The sequence below is a fragment of the Pan paniscus genome, chromosome 19, assembly GCF_029289425.2.
Source record: "Pan paniscus chromosome 19, NHGRI_mPanPan1-v2.0_pri, whole genome shotgun sequence".
Taxonomy (NCBI): Eukaryota; Metazoa; Chordata; class Mammalia; order Primates; family Hominidae; genus Pan; species Pan paniscus.
In genome coordinates this window covers 96,771,017-96,788,663 of record NC_073268.2, presented here as the reverse complement: position 1 = coordinate 96,788,663, position 17,647 = coordinate 96,771,017, and the positions used below count along the sequence as shown (strand labels likewise).

The 17,647-nt window shown below is 55.9% G+C and overlaps 1 protein-coding gene across 1 annotated transcript in view; it reads right to left on the bottom strand.

Annotated features, from left to right (window-relative positions):
* Nucleotides 1–538: 538 nt before the first annotated feature.
* CARD14 (caspase recruitment domain family member 14) overlaps nucleotides 539–17,647 on the bottom strand; it is a 29,063-nt gene continuing 11,954 nt past the window's right edge. The window contains exons 8-21 of the mRNA XM_055102314.2: nucleotides 17,479–17,628; nucleotides 16,332–16,448; nucleotides 13,600–13,742; nucleotides 13,310–13,404; nucleotides 10,730–10,793; nucleotides 10,301–10,493; nucleotides 7,002–7,128; nucleotides 6,452–6,692; nucleotides 4,985–5,048; nucleotides 4,529–4,643; nucleotides 3,664–3,834; nucleotides 3,238–3,359; nucleotides 1,954–2,069; nucleotides 539–862 (exon numbers count right to left, since the gene is read on the bottom strand). Coding sequence (XP_054958289.2) covers nucleotides 655–862; nucleotides 1,954–2,069; nucleotides 3,238–3,359; nucleotides 3,664–3,834; nucleotides 4,529–4,643; nucleotides 4,985–5,048; nucleotides 6,452–6,692; nucleotides 7,002–7,128; nucleotides 10,301–10,493; nucleotides 10,730–10,793; nucleotides 13,310–13,404; nucleotides 13,600–13,742; nucleotides 16,332–16,448; nucleotides 17,479–17,628 — 1,926 coding nt within the window. The 3' untranslated portion in view covers nucleotides 539–654. The remainder of the gene's footprint in view (nucleotides 863–1,953; nucleotides 2,070–3,237; nucleotides 3,360–3,663; nucleotides 3,835–4,528; nucleotides 4,644–4,984; nucleotides 5,049–6,451; nucleotides 6,693–7,001; nucleotides 7,129–10,300; nucleotides 10,494–10,729; nucleotides 10,794–13,309; nucleotides 13,405–13,599; nucleotides 13,743–16,331; nucleotides 16,449–17,478; nucleotides 17,629–17,647) is intronic.

Sequence of the window (17,647 nt, the reverse complement as noted above, 5' to 3'; positions counted from 1 at the left end):
AGGCCACGGGGCACAGACCCACTGAAAGTACCGTCTCCACCACCCAGAGGCTTTATTTACAAGTAAACACACTGGTCTCTGTAAACTGGAGTTCCTGAGGCATCGCAGCCTCAGAAGCTGAGAAAAGGTGGCCAGGGTCACAGCATATGTGGGCTTGTGCCTCTGCCCCGGGCAAGGGTGGCAGCGACCTTGGGGACCACCCAGGCTCCCCACCCGCTGCCTCTGTGCTTTTGGTCACTCCAAAAGCCTTTGACACATCAAAATGTAAAAGGGAAGTGCAGCCCCCATAGATTTGAATCGGGCCTGCAGACAGGCGGTTTTCCAGAGAGGTCCGGGGCCTCCGGTTCTAGGGAAGGCATAGGAAGACGTCCCTCCTGTCCCACTGCAGAAACATTCTCAGGGTTTCCAGTTCAGACCATGCCAAGCCTGGTAAAGGGTGAAGATGTTTCCACAGGAAAGTGTGCAGTTACAAGTGGCTTCACTGTGTGTGACCTGCACGTGGTGAGGGTTCAAGGTTAGACCCCAGCCAGTGGGGAGAGCTGGCCTCATGTGCCAAGGAGCCCACAGCTGTGCCAAGAGGGCCTGGGCTGAGGAACAGGACTACATTAACAGGCACACAGAAGCCCCCACAGTCCCGGGAAGGGGCACGGTGCATCATCGGGGGCTCTGCTCCGTCCACACCACCTTCTTTTGCTCGTCGGCGATGGCCTGGCGGACACAGCTGAGCAGGCCGTCCAGGTCGCTCCAGCCGTCAGGAGCCAGGCTGCTGTATAGACAGGGCGCCCGGTCCAGGTCTCCCTCCTCCTGCCTCGCAGCCTCCAGGAGCTGCTCCTCTGAGGTGCCCAACCGCTGTAGGCCCTTCCTGCACAGGCCAGAGTTGGGGGGGCGGGCTCAGGGGAGAGCAAGGGCCCAGGAGCCCTGGCTAGGGTAGTGATGACATGCACCCAAACACCCCGAAACACAGGTGGCCTCGCTTTGAGGGGACCTTGTAAAGAAAATAGGCCCTAGGCCCCAGGCCCCAGTGGTGGGAGGCAGGTTGTCGAGAACACAGCCTTGCTTCCTGGAGTAGAGAGGGCACAGTAGCAGGACATCTTGGTCTGTCCCCAGGAAACCAAGTAATTTTTTTACTTTTTTTTTTTTTTCTGTCCTTAGCCGACAAGGATTAGATTGTGCTAGCCAAGCACCAGTAAGTGGAGGGTCGGTGGAGCTGAGGCCGGGTGGGAGTCTGGCCTTACAGTGGTCCTCTGAGCTGCTCTTGGGGGAGGGGGTGCCAATTTGTTAATTTACAACTTTAAATTTCAATTATAAAATGTCATTTTCCAGTGACTAGGCTACTTTTGCCCACTGTAAAAGGCACCGTCATCCTGGTATCAAGATTCTGGAGAGGCCAGATTTGAAATCAAGTTTGTTTGGTAAGCGTGAAATCAGAGCAGTTTTTGTTGTTGTTTTGTTTTGTTGAGACAGAGTCTCGCTCTGTCACCCAGGCTGGAGTGCAGTGGCGCGATCCTGGCTCACTGCAACCTCCGCCTCCCAGTTCAAGTGATTATCATGTCTCACCCTCCCGAGTAGCTGGGATTACAGGCGCCCGCCGCCACACCTGGCTAGTTTTTGTATTTTTAATAGAGACAGGGTTTCTCCATGTTGGCCAGGCTGGTCTCGAACTGCTGACCTCAGGCAATCTGCCCACCTTGGCCTCCCAAAGTACTGGGATTACAGGTGTGAGTCACCACGCCCAGCCAAAATCGGGGGAATCTCATGAGCAATCAGCAGGGCCCTTGTCCCGAAGTTGTGCGGAAACCGCCCTGTCAGCGCCTCAGCTTCCTGCAAACCGCAGAGCACACTCCAGGGGCACCTGCCGTGGGCTTTGGGGGAGCCCAGGAGCTACTTCAAAGCCCCTGCCCAGCCCCCAGGAGCCGCTTCGAAGCCCCTGCCCAGCCCCCAGCGTGCACCTACTTGAGCTTCTTTGCCATCTTCTCGTTGACAGAGACGTGGATGACGATGGGGAAGATGTCCATCCTGTGTAGGGTGCAGACACTGTCCAGCTGGACGTCCAGGAGGGCATGGGTGTTCTTTGTGGGAGGGAGAGGAGAAGTGAGTCAAGATCACAGGCCTCAGAGGAAGCAAAGGGAGCCAACGCCCAGGTCAGAAGGGCCCTCCGGACAGGCTGAGGGCAGGGCAGGAGCTGGGCAGAGCTGAATTTTATAGAGGAGGTGAGGGAAGAGAGCTTGCCACTTTCTTCTCTCTTTTTTTAATTTTTATTTTTTATTTTTTTGAGACGGAGTCTCGCTCTGTTGCCCAGGCTGGAGTGCAGTGGCGCGATCTTGGCTCACTGCAAGCTCTGCCTCCCGGGTTCATGCCATTCTCCTGTCTCAGCCTCCCGAGTAGCTGGAACTACAGGCGCCCACCACCACGCCTGGCTAATTTTTTCTGTTTTTAGTAGAGACGGGGTTTCACCGTGTTAGCCAGGATGGTCTTGATCTCCTGACCTCAGGTGATCTGCCTGCCTCGGCCTCCCAAAGTGCTGGGATTAGAGGCATGAGCCACCGCACCCGGCCCACTTTTAATTTTTTTAGCTTTTAAATGTTTTGTAGAGACGGGTGTCTCACTGTGTTGCTCAGGCTGGTCTCAAATTCCTGGGCTCAAGTGATCCTCCCACCTCGGGTTCCCAAAGTGCTGGGATGACAGGCGTGAGCCCCAGGCCCAGCTGAGTTTGCCACTTTCTAAATGAGGCTGTGTGCTGTGCAGTATTAAGAGTTTCCATCCCTTTGATTTTTCACTGGGAAAATCTAGAAATTGTGAGCTCTGGGGATGAGGTGAACTTGGCATGGAGCTCCGCCAGCCCCTACAGGAGGCACCCAGATGCCAGACTCTGCTTCCCATGCCTGTGCAGACACAAAGCTGTGGTTCACGGGGAGCTGCTTTTCACGCGTTTGCGCCTTCAAATGTGGGGAGTGTTGTTAGCTCGGATTTATTCATTCTCGAACAAATATCTATTAAACATCCCCCAAGCTGAGGAAACTGAGATTCAAGGAGTTGGGAGACCTCACCCACAGTCACGTGGATCCTAACTGGCTGAGATGAGTTTTGGGCTCCTGCGGGGCTGTTGGGACCCAGAGGTCGGTGACAAGGTCATCCAGGTCTCAGGTTGGTCCCTGTACCTTTATCTCATCCCCCTCCTCTGCATTCCCGAAACCCTTCCCAGGACAGCTCCCCTGCCCACCCCACCCTTGCCCTCACCTTTTCCATGAGGGACTCCACAGCATGGCGGGTCACCCAGCAGCGGCCCCCGGACACCTCTCCCTCCTGGATGATGTCCCCTCTCTGGCTCCAGGCCTCATACTCCTCCTGGCTCAAGTACTCTGCAGGTGACATTGGACGGGGCCATCATATACCAGCTGTGTGGGGGTCTGGGGGAGTCCCATGGTAAACACCCCTGTCCCCGTGAACCCCGCCAGCACTGGGAGGAGCTCTTCTTAGGGTGTCCACTTTACAAACCTGACCCTGCATGCCCCGCTCTGTGCCCTGCACCTCCATCCTGAACTATCTGGACACAGCAGGTGAGTGTGGGAATGTGCGTGGTGGGGGAGGGAAGGAGGAGGGAGGGAGGGGAGGAGGGAGGGAGGGAAGGTGGGAGGGTAGAGGGATTCCCAGGCAACAGCATACCTGCCAGGCACTTCTTAAACCCTTGGAGGACACACAGTTTCTCCCTCAGGATCTTCCCAACCGCCCTGGGCACGAAGAGCACAGGCCGGGGCCGGGCGGGTCGATGGGGCCGCACCAGGGTATAGGGCACCAGGGTGAGGCAGCTCTCGGCCCAGAAGCACGTGCTGGAGCCTGTGGAGGAGAGGATCCTGAGGGTGGGTGAGGCTGCGGCAGCCCCCAGCCAGCCCACCCTGCCCCGGGAGGGACTGGGTCTGCTTTGCTCACTGCAGCAGCCCCAGCACCTAGAATTCCAGGGACACAGGCTCAGCGGTCACAGGACTCACTCCCAGTTCCATAGCCCCTGGCTGAGCGGCTCCTTTGCACGGGGGTTACACAGCTCTGTGGCTCTCCAGGGACTGCTTTGCAGCCTGCAACTTAATCCTGTTTCCTATAGGCCCAAGGGAGGATGGCGGAAGCCAGGGTTTTCTTCCTTCCAAAGGATCTGGGAGAGTGGCACCCTTCTCCTCAGCCATCCTCCAGGGCACCGGGTCCCAGCCCTCCCTCTGTCCTGTACTCCTCTCCTGAATTTTTTTTTTTTTTCCTGAGATGGAGTTTTGCTCTTATTGCCCAGGCTGGAGTGCAATGGCGACATCTCAGCTCACTGCCACCTCTGCCTCCCGGGTTCAGGCAATTTTCCTGCCTCAGCCTCCCGAGTATCTGGGATTACAGGTGTGCGCCACCACACCCAGCCCCATGATTCTTGAAGACCAGATCCTGGCCTAAATGAGTGGCATCCCCCTGCCCCAGCTGACCAACTAGCAGCAGCTCCCAAAGCCCCTCACCCGCTTGGAGCCAGCGGCCCCTGTGCCAGCTCACCAGGCCTCACCCTCCATCCTGCTGGGGTCCAACTGGCCCCTGTCAAAGGACAAACGCAGAGGGCTGGCCTTGGCTTTGTCCATACTGACGATGCGGACCAGCTTCTGTGGTCCCCCAGAAGATGGCTAAAGGAGGGACGGAGAAAGGATGAGGAGGAGCTGTTGAAGCCATCAACAGGAATGGGAATTCAGGGGAGATGATTGGCACTAGGGCGACCTGGGAGTGATGCAGAGGCGCAGATGCTCTGAGAACAGCCTGAGGTGTGTCTGCACTTGTGCAAGAGCCTGCAGGCTGGGCAGGGGCTGCAGACCCTGCCCTGGTTTGAAGGGGCGCAGAGGAGAGACAGGTGGGGTTACCGTCCAATCAGCAGCCCACTCTCCACACAGTGCCTCCTGCCACCCTGCCAGCACCGAGCCCCTCTTCCAGCCCACCCCAGTGGGGTCCAGGCCCCTCCCTGGAGCCTCACCTTGCGGGTCACGGTGCACTGCTGAGTCATGTCCTGGATGAGGGCTATGAGCTGCTGCTGAGCCCTGCAGAGACCAGCAGAGGCCCTGACCCAGCTGCCTCCTGCCAGGTGAGCAGGGCAGGGGAGAGCCGAGCAGGGGAGAGTGGGGGAGATGGCCGGGTGGGAGAGAAGGGCCTCCACCTAGAGCTCCACACACCCCTTTGCTGCAGGCTGGAGCGCTCCATCCTGGCGGCCATGCCAGTCTCCAGAGCTTTCAAAAGACTCCAGGGCCTCGGCCCACCCCTGGAGATGCTGATTTACTTGTCCTGGGGCGGGACCCAGGGGTTGCTGTTGAGCAGCCAGCGTACAGGGCCCCACTCCAGGACCTCAATATTCATGGTGGGTCCCTGGCCTGCAGCCTGGAGTCACCGAGAGAGCTGTTAGAAATGCAGAGTGCCAGGCCTCTCCCTGGACCTGCTGGCTCCGATCCCCAGGGGACTTGAGTTTGCAATGAGTGATGGGGGTGCCGAGCTCAACACTCCTGCTTTCCAGCACTGTGCGTTCCGTGCACTTGAAACTTGGAGCCTCACATAGGCTGATCTAGAACAATGGTTTCCTTTTCTTTTTTTTTTTTTTTTTGAGACAGAGTCTCACTCTGTCACCCAGGCTGGAGTGCAATGGCTCAATCCCGGCTCACTGCAACCTCTGCCTCCCGGGTTCAAGTGATTCTCCTACCTCAGCCTCCTGAGTAGCTGGGATTACAGGCACCTGCCACCACGCCCAGCTAAGTTTTTTGTATTTTTAATAGAGACAGGGTTTCACCAGGTTACCCAGGCTGGTCTCAAACTCCTGACCTCAGATGATCCACCCGCCTCGGCCTCCCAAAGTGCTGGGATTACAGGTGTGAGCCACCATGCTCGGCCTAGAGCAGTGGTTTTCAATGGAGCAAGGCAGGGGGCAATGTCACTCCCCAGGGAGGGTGACCAGCTGTCCCTGCTTGCCCAGGACCGAGGGGCTTCCCTGCAAGTGGGGCTTTCAGTGCTAAGACCAAGATAGTCCTAGGAGAACCAGGGGACCCTTGGCAACCTATAGAGACATTTCTGGTTGTCACAGCTGGGGCATGAGAGTGCTCCCGGCATCCTGGGTAGGGCGGCCAGGGATGCTGCTCTACATCCTGCAGTGCCCAGGACGGCCCCACCACAGACGGGGATCCAGCCCCAAACATCCATGGTACCAGAGCTAAGAAACCCAGAGCTAAGAAACCCAGATCTAGAATGTTCTAGAATGAACATTTCATTTGCAATATATAAAGCATCCATCACAAAGAAACAACATCTTCAGCAGTGATCTTGGCAGGCTTCCCTCCTTAGGGGGGTCTCACCACGCCCACCCTCTATTGCTGGGCAGGAGGAGGAAGCCAAGGCAGGCTGGGTGCCATTTCCCTGTGGGCCTCTCTGGGGACGCACCGAGCTCACGGCAGCTGCTCACCTGGAGTAGTTGGGGATGGTGCCGTGCACGGCAGTATCCTTCATGGTGTAAGAGTTCACGTGGTGGGCATGCCAGCAGCCGCAGCCCTGGAACATGGTGTCGGTGACGTGCAGGACCTCGTTGCAATGCACCTGCAGCTCCCCTTTGGCCCTGCCCTCCATGGCCAGGTTGACCCGGATGTAGAATGAGTCCCCCGAGGTCGCCACCTTGGCCTCCAGGTCCTGGAGTAGCCTCTTATAACCTGATAAAAGGGGACACGAGCCACAGATGAGCCACAGATACGAGCCTCTGCGAGGAAGGTTGCAGAAAATTAAAGTAGGAGAGAAGGAAGGACCCTCCCAGTCTCAGAAGCTGCTCTGGCACTGGAGTCAGTGGGTGGGAGGTTTCCAGCTGGCTTGGGGGCCTCCTGGGGACCTGGGGCACAGCCTGGCTGATCCTCTCTTGGCTCTGGGGGTCCCTGGCTGCTGGGCGTGCAGAAGAACCACCAGGGACTTAAGGGTCATGGAGACTGGCCAGGCAGCTGTGCACACGAGAGGAGTGGTATGTGTACCGTCCGTGTTGACCTTCACAGACAGGCAGCAGAAGCCGTCCACCCTCCTGAGAAGCCCCACGGCCTCCTCCAGGGTCGTGTCCTCCAGGACTGCCTTGAACAAGGGCTCTGAGGCTTCGTAATCAACCTGAGGGCAAGTCGAGAAGGTCAGTCTCTTTCCCCCGGGACTCTGAATCCAGCCAGAAGGCAGAGGGTGCTGAGGGCACTGAGGCGAGGCGCGGGCCAGCCCTGCAGTAGGACCACTGCCTGCACGCCTTGGTCAAAACAAAGTCACACACCAGAGCCTCTGTGGGGCCTTCACACCTCTAGTGATGCGTGCTACACATGGTGCTGGCCAGAGAGTCAACTGCCAACCCTTCCCCAGTCGAGATCGGGGGTTCTTTGTGATAAGCACTTTCCTGTCTTGAAAAAGAAAAGAAAAGAAAAGAAAGAACCTCGGTTCTAGAACATTCAAGAGCATTCTAGATAGAGGTTTCTTAGCCTTGGGATCATTCTGTGCTGCTGCGGGCTGTACCGGGCCCTATAGGATGCTGAGTGGCATCCCTGGCTTTCACCTACCCGATGCCCTGGCTCTCCACCCACAGCCTTCCCCACTGTGAAGGCCCACCCCCCAGGGCTTCCACCATCCACTTCATTTCTTCTCAATATTGTTCTAAGCTTAGGAGAGTAGATATTTTTACAATAAAAATTAAGATGTGTTTTAACACCATTAGAATCTATTTGGCCCCCTTAGGATATCGGGACTATCTCCCTGAACATCGTCAAGGGGCTCTGTTGCTTGAACTACCTCAGAGCTGATAATTGGGAACCTTAAGAGCAGGGTTCCCCAACCCCTGGGCCACAGACTGGTACTGGTCCATGGTCCATCAGGACCCGGGCCACACAGCAGGAGGAGCGTGGTGGGCGAGTGAGCATTACGGCCTCAGCTCCACCTCCTGTCAGCTCAGCACAGCAGTAGATTCTCAGAGGAGCATGAGCCCTATTGTGAACTGTGCACGTGAGGGATCTAGGTTTCACGCTCCTTATGAGAATCTAATTCCTGATGATCTGTTACCGTCTCCCATCACCCCCAGATGGGACCGTCTAGTTGTAGGAAAACAAGCTCAGGGCTCCCACTGATTCTGAATTATGGTTCAGTATATGATTCTTTCATTACATATTACAGTGTAATAATAATAGAAATAAAGTGTACAATCAATGTAACATGCTTGAATCATCCCAAAACCAGCCCCCACAACCCGGTCTGTGGAAAAGTTGTCTTCCATGAAGCCGGTCTCTGGTGCCAAAAAGGTTGGGGACTGCTGCTTAAGAGGACAACTAGAAATGTAAAGAAGGGCTGGGCATGGTGGCTGATGCCTGTAATCCCAGCACTTTAGGAGGCTGAGGTGGGTGGATCACTTGAGGTCAGGAGTTCGAGATCAGCCTGGCCAACATGGTGAAACCCTGTCTCAACTAAAAATACAAAAATTAGCCGGGTGTGGTGGCGGGCACCTGTAATCCCAGCTACATGGGAGGCTGAGGCAAGAGAATCGCTTGAACCCAGGGGGTGGAGGTTGCAGTGGGCCAAGATCGAGCCACTGCACTCCAGCCTGGGCGACAGAGCAAGACTCTGTCTCAAAAAAAAAAAAAAAAAAAAAAAAAATGACATGTAAAGAAAGGCTTCCCGGGTCATGTGGAGGACATGAAGGATGCTTGGATTAGGTGCTCCATGTGCTATCATTCGAGCCCTGGGGGAGCTCAGCATTTGGACAGCCTGTTCCAAGGGGGCAGTGAGGGGTGCATGGAACACTCCTGCCCGAGGGGTTCAGACGCATCCTCTCCCCGCCTCTGTGCTCACCTTCCCACCCCAGAGCCCCCATCCCCAGTCCCCTCCTGGGGGCCGCAGGGTGAGCCTCTGGGATGAGGTGAAGCCCATCTTGCACATTTCTTGGTTTAAAATTTTTTCATATTAAGAAAGCACTGTGCTTTCCTTTTTCTTTTCTTTTTTTCTTTTTTGAGACCGACTCTCACTCTGTCACCCAGGCTGGAGTGCAGTGGCACCATCTCAGCTCACTGCAACCTCCGCCTCCCAGGTTCAAGTGATTCTCCTGCCTCAGCCTCCTGAGTAGCTGGGATTATAGATACCGGCTATTTTTTTTTTTTTTTTTTTTTTTTTTGTATTTTTAGTAGAGACGGGGTTTCACCATGTTGTCCAGGCTGGTCTCAAACTCCTGACCTCAGGTGATCTGCCTGCCCCAGCCTCCCAAAGTGCTGGGATTACAGGCATAAGCCACCGTGCCTGGCCTTTTTTTTTCTTTTCTTTTTTTTTCTTTTTTTTTTTTTTTTTGTTTTTGAGACAAGGCTTTGCTCTGTCACCCAGGCTCCAGTGCAGTGGTGCAATCATAGCTCATTGCAGCCTCAATCTCCTGGGCTCAGGCATCTGAGTAGCTAGGACTACAGGCATGTACCACTGTGCCCAGAAGTTTTTTTTTCCTAAAGTTTAATAATTCTGCTTTTAGGCCACATCAAAGTCACCCCCTGACCATGCAGGCGCCCACCACCACACCTGGCTAATTTTTGCATTTTTAGTAGAGACGGGGTTTCGCCGTGTTGGCCAGGCTGGTCTCGAACTTCTGACCTCAAGTGATCTGCCTGCCTCAGCCTTCTGCTGGGATTACAGGCGTGAGCCACCACACCTGGCCAGGTTGTACATTTGTGTCCATTTATCTTCTCAGCAGTTTTGTGCGTTTCGTAACAACAACAAAAAAAGTTTTAGAAAATGTCCCCAAATTAGCCGGGCATGGTAGCGCATGCTTGTGGTCTGGTCCCAGCTACTTAAGAGGCTGAGGTGGGAGGATCAATTGAGCCTGGGGAGGTCGAGGCTGCAGCGAGCTGTGATCACACTGCAGCACTCTAGCCTGGGTGACAGAGTGAGACCCTGTTTCAAAACAACAAACAAAAAAAAAGAAAGAAAAGAAATGCCCCAATGGTTAAAATAGTGAATTTTATGTCGCGTGTATTTTACTCTACACACCCAAAGTGACCGCCCAGAGCAGCCCTGTCAAGGGGCCTCATGCAAAGACCCCGGTCAGAAGCGCCGCATGGCAGCAGCCACCATGGGTGACATGCTGGGTTCTGCACGGCACGACTCTCATCTATAAATGAGCAGAACGCTTTACGTCAGCCCAGGAAAGAGCAGGGGCCCAGCCCAGAGTGGATCTGCATCGTCTGGGGGAAGTGAAGTCTGCCTGGGTCACCCCACCCGCTGCCACTGTCCCCATGAGGAGCCCGGGGGACAGGAGGGGCCTCGCATGGCTCACCATCACGATCTGGGTGCCCGGGCGCAAGGCCATCTGGTCCGCCGCCGAGCCCGGGGTGACCCGGTGGATGAAGATGCCCGTGAGGTTCCCGCCGATGACGCTGATCTGCTCCAGCAATGCATCCCCCTGGAACGCCAGCATGGTGACCTGGCTCAGGATCCTGCGGGCTGGCCTCCGCCGCATGAGGACGCCGCTGCAGGCCGGGAGACGACCGACTTGTGCACTGCCCAGAGCGGGAGAGCCGGCAAGGCCACCTCCCCATTGCTTCCCTCTGGCCCCAGTGTTCTGGAATTCTCCTCCCCCTCCATGGCCCCATGTGCTTGGAAAGGCTGTTGCCTCCCATTGGTAATAGGACACTCACCCTCTGCTCTCCCACTCCCTGGCCCTGGTTCCCCAGCCAGCCTCGGAGGATTCCCACCTGCTGCTTACCTCTCCGAGACATCAAGGCTTCCAGGGGAGACTGGCTGCAGGCTGCTTTCCAGCTGCGGAAGGTCTGGGAGGAAGCCAAGAGCTCACAGATCTTGGTCACCCCACTGCTGATGGGGCGTCCTGTAACCTCCTGTAACCTCAGCCCCTTCTTCACAGATCTTGGTCACCCCACTGCTGATGGGGCGTCCTGTAGCCTCCTGTAACCTCAGCCCCTTCTCCCTCAGCCTCAGGCCCCACTGCCTGTTCCATCCTTTGTGCTGAGGCTGAACTTTCTCTTCCTCCACCCCTTCCTCAATGCTTGGGACCCTAATTTCATCTTTCCTACAATCACTGTAACTAGTTAGGAGCTGCAAGTGGGAGGGTCTGACCACCACATGCTATTTTGTGATATTTGAATGAGTTGCCAACATTTGAAAGACAGGGAGGTTTCACCTAAAATCTGGATTTCTGGCTTCACTTGAAAAAATATCTGCTGTAACCCTGGGGCTGCATTTCCGCACTGATCTGTATTTCTGCATGGACCTGCATTTCAGGACTGGCCTGCATTACTGCATTGACCTCCATGTCTGCGTGGGCCTGCACTGCACTGGCTTTTCTTTCTTTCTTTCTTTCTTTCTTTCTTTCTTTCTTTCTTTCTTTCTTTCTTTCTTTCTTTCTTTCTTTCTTTCTTTCTTTTCTTTCTTTTCTTTCTTTCTTTCTCTTTCTTTCTTTCTTTCTTTCTTTCGAGACAGAGTCTCACTCTGTCGCCCAGGCTGGAGTACAGTGCTGTGATCTCAGCTCACTGCAACCTCCGCCTCCCGCGTTCAAGCAATTCTTCTGCCTCAGCCTCCTGAGTAGCTGGGACTAGAGGCATGCGCCACCACGCCCAGATAATTTTTGTATTTTTAGTAGATACGGGAGTTCACCATGTTGACCAGGCTGGTCTCGAACTCCTGACCTCATGATCCACCCACTTTGGCCTCCCAAAGTGCTGGGATTACAGGCGTGAGCCACCACACCCGGCCCTGGCCTGCCTTTCTACATGGATCTGCATTTCTTTTGTTGTTGTTGTTATTGTTGTTGAGACGGAGTCTCGCTCTGTCGCCAGGCTGGAGTGCAGTGGTGCGATCTTGGCTCACTGCAACCTCCGCCTCCCAGGTTCAAGTGATTCTCCTGCCTCAGCCTCCTGAGTAACTGGGACTACAGGTGTGTGCCACCATGCCCAGCTGACTTTTGTATTTTTAGTAGAGACGAGGTTTCACCATGTTGGCCAGGATGGTCTTGATCTCTTGACCTCATGATCCGCCCACCTTGACCTCCCAAACATGGACCTGCATTTCTACCCAGACCTGCACTACTGTAGTACACGGCATTTCTACGCTGCCCTGCATTTCCACACTGGCCTGCATTTCTGTGTGGCCGCAATCACTGGCACTGGCCAGCGGCTGCCTGCTCCTTACCCCAGACTCCTCTGCTTCCCAGCTGGTGGTGGCAGGTCTCTGAGTTGTCAATCCTAGGACTAGAGGCTCCCCAGGGTCTCCCAAGCTCTAGCATTTTACTGTACAGCCTGTGAGCCCCCGAACCAGGGAGCAGCCTGCCAGGGTCCACGGCTGCAAGTCTCACTCTGTGAACCACACAGCAGAGCCAGGGCCAGCAGAGACCTGAGAGTTCCCTAGGCCTGGCTCACAGGCAAAAACCCATTGGGATCACATTCAAAGCCAATGAAATGAGGTGTGTACTCTGGATGTATTTGAGGTCAATTCCACTAAAAGTATATGCAACCAGGGCATTACGCAGAATCCTCACAGAGGAAAAATAAAGAGGAATAAGCCCCCCTTCTCATCTCACATCTAATTTAGATATGCCTTGGGTGGTCTCTCTTGATTTATCACTATTATAAATAAAAACGTGTATGAGTCCCCAAAGATGAAGGTTTCTGATTCTGCGACCCACAGAAGGCACAGGGGCAGCGCAGGGCACTTGCGCCCCCTGGTGGCCACGGGGTGAATTCCAAATGGGGAGCAAAGCACCTACTGTGTGCAAGGCCCAAGGCTGGGAGCCGGTCGCGCCGAGGTGGAAAGGATTAAGGCACCCACCCATGACGGGCCCATGGACTTGGGAAGGAGAGACGGCCGGTCCAATCACAAACAGAAATGAGCCACAGGAGAAGCGCGAGGCCTCAGGGCCAGCGCCTGAGAGATGCTCCCCGCAGGTAGATGTCACGCTGTGCCTCGCCTCAGCCTGGCACCACTAAGCGACCCTGCCTGCTGCCTTCTGAAACCACTGGGAAGCCCAAGTGTTACAGATCAGAGCGGGGGCTGGGTGCTGAGCAGGGCGTGGATCAGACACAACTCCCCTGGCTCTAGGGAAAAACACAAGGACGCCAGCAGACAGAGCGCAGCCGGCCTTTGGTTTATGCTGGCTGGCAGGCGGGACTTTCCCAAAGTGCAAGGTCGAGGCCAAGGTCAAGGCCCAGGGCAGAAGTTGAGCTCTGCTTCTATCTGCCCTTTCCCTGGAGAGAGGCCCCGGCTTTCTCATCAGCTCCCTGCTCTGCCCAGGGGAGGTGGACTGCTGTGGAGGTTCGGGGTTGGGCGCGCTCACCTGCCGTGTCTAGGAGCTCATAATCCAGGTGTGGGTCGCCTGCCTTAGCTCCCGGCGGGGCTCCCGGGTCTCCCTCCGGGATCTCCAGGCAGCTGCTGCAAAGCACAAGCAACAGCAGGCTCAAGCTGCATCACCTGCTCCCTCTGAGTCCCCACGCCCCAAGCACTGGCCCCCGGCACCTGCCAGCTCTGGGGCATCGAGGGCAGGAGCTGCTGCCTGCAATATCCAGATGCCCTGAGGTCTAGGTTGGTGTCTCTGGTGAGTTGCCAGGAAGGACCCCAGTGCTCTACCTGAAAGACCAGGGTTCTTCCCCGAAGTCCTCGGCCACCCGCTTGTACAGGGACTGCTGGCTGGGGGGCGCGGGGCTGCTGGAGCGGAAGCTGTCCACCAGCTCGCGGCTGGACGTGGCGCTCAGGTCCGACAAGAGCTGAGACTGGAGGAGGGAGGGCAGAGGTCAGTGGGGCACGCACGAGGACACCCTGGGACTCCTCCCTTGCTCCCCCACGGTGTAGAGAGAGCCACAGTGAGAACTGACTGGAGAGGAGGCAGGAGGGGAAAGAAGGACACACATGGGGTCACATGCACTGAGCACCTGCTGTATGCCAGACACTGGGGTCACATGCAATTAGCACACAGCACTGACACATGCTGTATGTCAAGCTCTATTAGCTGCTTGGCTTAGTTCTCACGATAAATCTGTAAGGTGGCATTGCTGTCCCATTTCTCCATGTAAAGTGATACAGTTTGGCCGTGTGTTCCCACCCAAATCTCGCCTTGAATTGTAATAATCCCCACATGTCAAAGGTGGGACCAGGTGGAGATAACTGAATCATGGGGTCCGTTTCCCCCATGCTGTTCTCGTGAGAGTGACTGAGTTCTCACAAGATCTGATGGTTTTATAAAGAGCTTCCCCCTTTGCTGAGCACTCATTCTCTCTCCTGCCGCTCTGCGAAGAGGTGCCTTCTGCCATGATTGTAAGTTTCCTGAGGCCTCCCCAGCCATGCTGAACTGTGAACTGTGAGTCAATTAAACTTCTTTCTTTGTAAATTACCCAGTCTCAGGTATGTATGTATCACCAGCATGAGAACGAACTAATGCACAAAGCAACTGAGGCCCAGAGAGGTTGAGTTAGTGACTAGGGAGGGGAGGCCGCACTCAGAGTGCACACTGACAAATGTGACGTGCGAGGCGCTGAGGCCACCAGATGTGTGGGGTAGGTCTGAATCCCGCCCCTTCTTTCACTAATAAGTATTCCTGGAGTAGCTACTATGTGCCAGGTCCTTTGACAGTGTCAGATGTACATCTGAGGACAGGCACTGTCCTTGGGGTGGGGGAACCAACGGGCGCCCGTGGACCAGTGAGGTGGAGTGAGGCATTCCAGGGTTGTGGGCAACATGGGCAGGGCAGGGAGGCCAGGGCGGACTCTCTGGAGGAAGTGGCACGGACAGAGGAGTGAGGTGGAGTGTGTGTGTGTTGGGGGCAGGGGGCACATTCCAGACAGAGAGAGCAACAGAGCAGTGGCACGCAGAGACCCCAGGAAGTAGGAGGCAGTCCCCCTAGAGCAGCCAGATTAGAAAGCTGGGGCAGGAGGAGAGTGGCTGGAGGGCAGCTGATCGGTCAGTTGCCCACGAGGCTGGTGAATGAGGATGGTGTGTTCTGGCGAGCAGAGCTGCTGGGACCCAGTTCTGAGCACCTGAGGTCCCTTCCCTCCCTGACCCAATCCACCCCTGGGGAAGGGAAACACGGCTGGACTCTGTCCTATGGGGAATGGGGGGCACAGAGGGCGTTAAGGCAGATGCGAGAGTCGATTCAGTTGATGGTTTGGACTGTCCTGGGCCAGAGGCCCAGCACTGACTGTGAAATCTTCCCTGTGTGTGCACTCAGTGTTCTGGGGAAGATCCCGGCCTCCCCCAGCTCTCTGAGTGGCCAGGGGGCAGGTGAGCCTGGGCCTGCTGCTCTTGGGCCACTGATGGGATGGTCCAGGAAGGAAACACCAGGTCCACCCCAAGGCATGGCAAAGGGATGTCAGCCTCGCCCGCCTCTCACCCTCCCTCCCGGCTCCCGGCATCCTGCGTCACTGGGGCTTTGACCCCCAGCATCCTCGTGCCACATGCCCATTATGGTGGGACCACCTCTTTATTTTGCCAAAGGGTGAGGGCAGATGCCAGGGACCTGAGGCTCCAGAAACCACAGTGAGGCCGGCATCCCAGGGACCATCTGTGCCAGGTTGAATCGGGTCCCCTGGAAACTCATGTCCGGGGACCGTCTGTACCAGGTTGAATCGGGTCCCCTGGAAAATCATGTCTGGGGACTGTCTGTGCCAGGTTGAATCGGGTCCCCTGGAAACTCATGTCTGGGGACTGTCTGTGCCAGGTTGAATCGGGTCCCCTGGAAACTCATGTCTGGGGACTGTCTGTGCCAGGTTGAATCGGGTCCCCTGGAAACTCATGTCCACCCTGCAAGCTGTGAATGTGACCTTCTTTGGGAATAGGATTTTCAGACGGGTACCCTGTCAGCACTTTGACTTTGGACGTCTGGGCTCCAGGACTGTGACAGAATCAACCTCTGATGTTTAAAACTCTCGCAATAGGGCCAGGTGCGGTGGCTCATGCCTGTAATCCCAGCATTTTGGGAGGCTGAGGCTGGCAGATCATTTGAGGTCAGGAGTTCAAGACCAGCCTGGCCAACATGTTGAAACCCTGTCTCTAGTAAAAATACAAAAATTAGCTGGGCATGATGGCAGGTGTCTGTAATGCAGCTACTTGGGTGGCTGAGGCAAGAGAATCGCTTGAACCTGGGAGGTGGAGGTTGCAGTGAGCCGAAATCACATCACTGCACTCCAGCCTGGGTGACAGAGGAGACTCTGTCTCAAAAAATAAAATAAAATAAAACTCTCATAATCATACCAACCTCTTCCCTGTGGGGACAGGGTGGAAGGAGGCCCACTTTCATCCTGACAGAGAGGCCCCTGGGCTGGCCCAGAGGGTCAAGGCAGTGAGGGAGGCGGGAGGAGCGGCCGTACCTCTGTGGAGCTGAGGAGGCTGCAGTCGCTGTCGTCTCTGGGGCAGATGGCATGCATCCGCATCAGCCGCTGCTTCTCCCGTGGACAGGGCTCCCTGGTCCTGGCTTCCTGCTTGAGCTGCCAAAAACAGGCCAGACAGGCTGGTTAATTCAGGAAAGGTTCCGCTTTGAGGCCCGTGGAGTTTCTACCAGGTCAGCACCACCCATTTCACCCTCCCCGGCAGTTTCCTCTCGTCAGCTTCCAGGGAAAACAATTGTGTCCCTGTCCTCCGAGCCCATCACAGGATCACAGGCGCTGCCAATCAAAGAGACTGAAAGAAACCAGCTGGACACACAGCATTTCATTTCTTTTAGAATATGTGTGATTTACTAGTTCTACGAATAATGTATAATACACACACATACATACACACACAGAAAATTGGAGGAAGGGAAGTAGAACCAGTTAGAGAAGAAAATAAAATCCACCCGTCATCTCACACTCAGAATGAGCACAGCCTGCGTGTTGGTGCCTGCCCCGGGAGGGTTTTTCTCTGCGTGCACACGTGTGTTTCCACCGTCGGTGTGGGACACTTGCCATGCAGGGGGTGAGGAAGGAAGGGCCGGGTGGGTTCCGCATGCGGAGGGAGGAGCTCCTTTGCCTCCCCGGGGGCCTGGAGCTGGAGCTGCCTGCCAGCCCAGAATGAGAGGCTTTCTAAGAATTCTGGCTTTCTGGGAACACGCTCCCTCCGTTACATGTAGGTCTGTCTTTCCACTCTTGGACGCTGGGCTTTTAAGCATTTCAGGAACACAGCATCTACACTGCAAATGGCTGCCTGTGGACAGCTTCAAACGCCACCTGCCACATCCATCACCACACTCCACAGGTTCCAGAACCTTCCGCTAAGCTCCCCATTCGATGATATGGAAGCAGACTCTACTTGTCTACTGGGCACCTTCGAGGTTTCACGGCACCATCCACGCGTGGGAGCCAGTGTGTCGCTCATCACAGTGACACTGGGCCGTCTCTGCAGGTGCCGCGTGTGGCCCAGCCTGGGACCCTGCCTGTCCTCCCAGTGCCTCCATGGGCCACCCTGGAGCCCAGCTCTGTCCCACTGTCACCGCAGCCCCTGCCTGGCCTCCAGCTCGGGTCAGCCGGGAACACTCACCACACCCGGAGGCTCTGCCTGCAGCTGGCGAAGCTGTGTGCGCAGCTCGCAGACCTGGTCTGTCAGCTCGAACACCTGCCTGCGGAGGGAGTCCTTCTCCACCAGGCTCTGGGAAATCTCCCTCTGAGCACTGTCCCTCGCGGAGTACGCCTGTGGGCCAACACGGGAG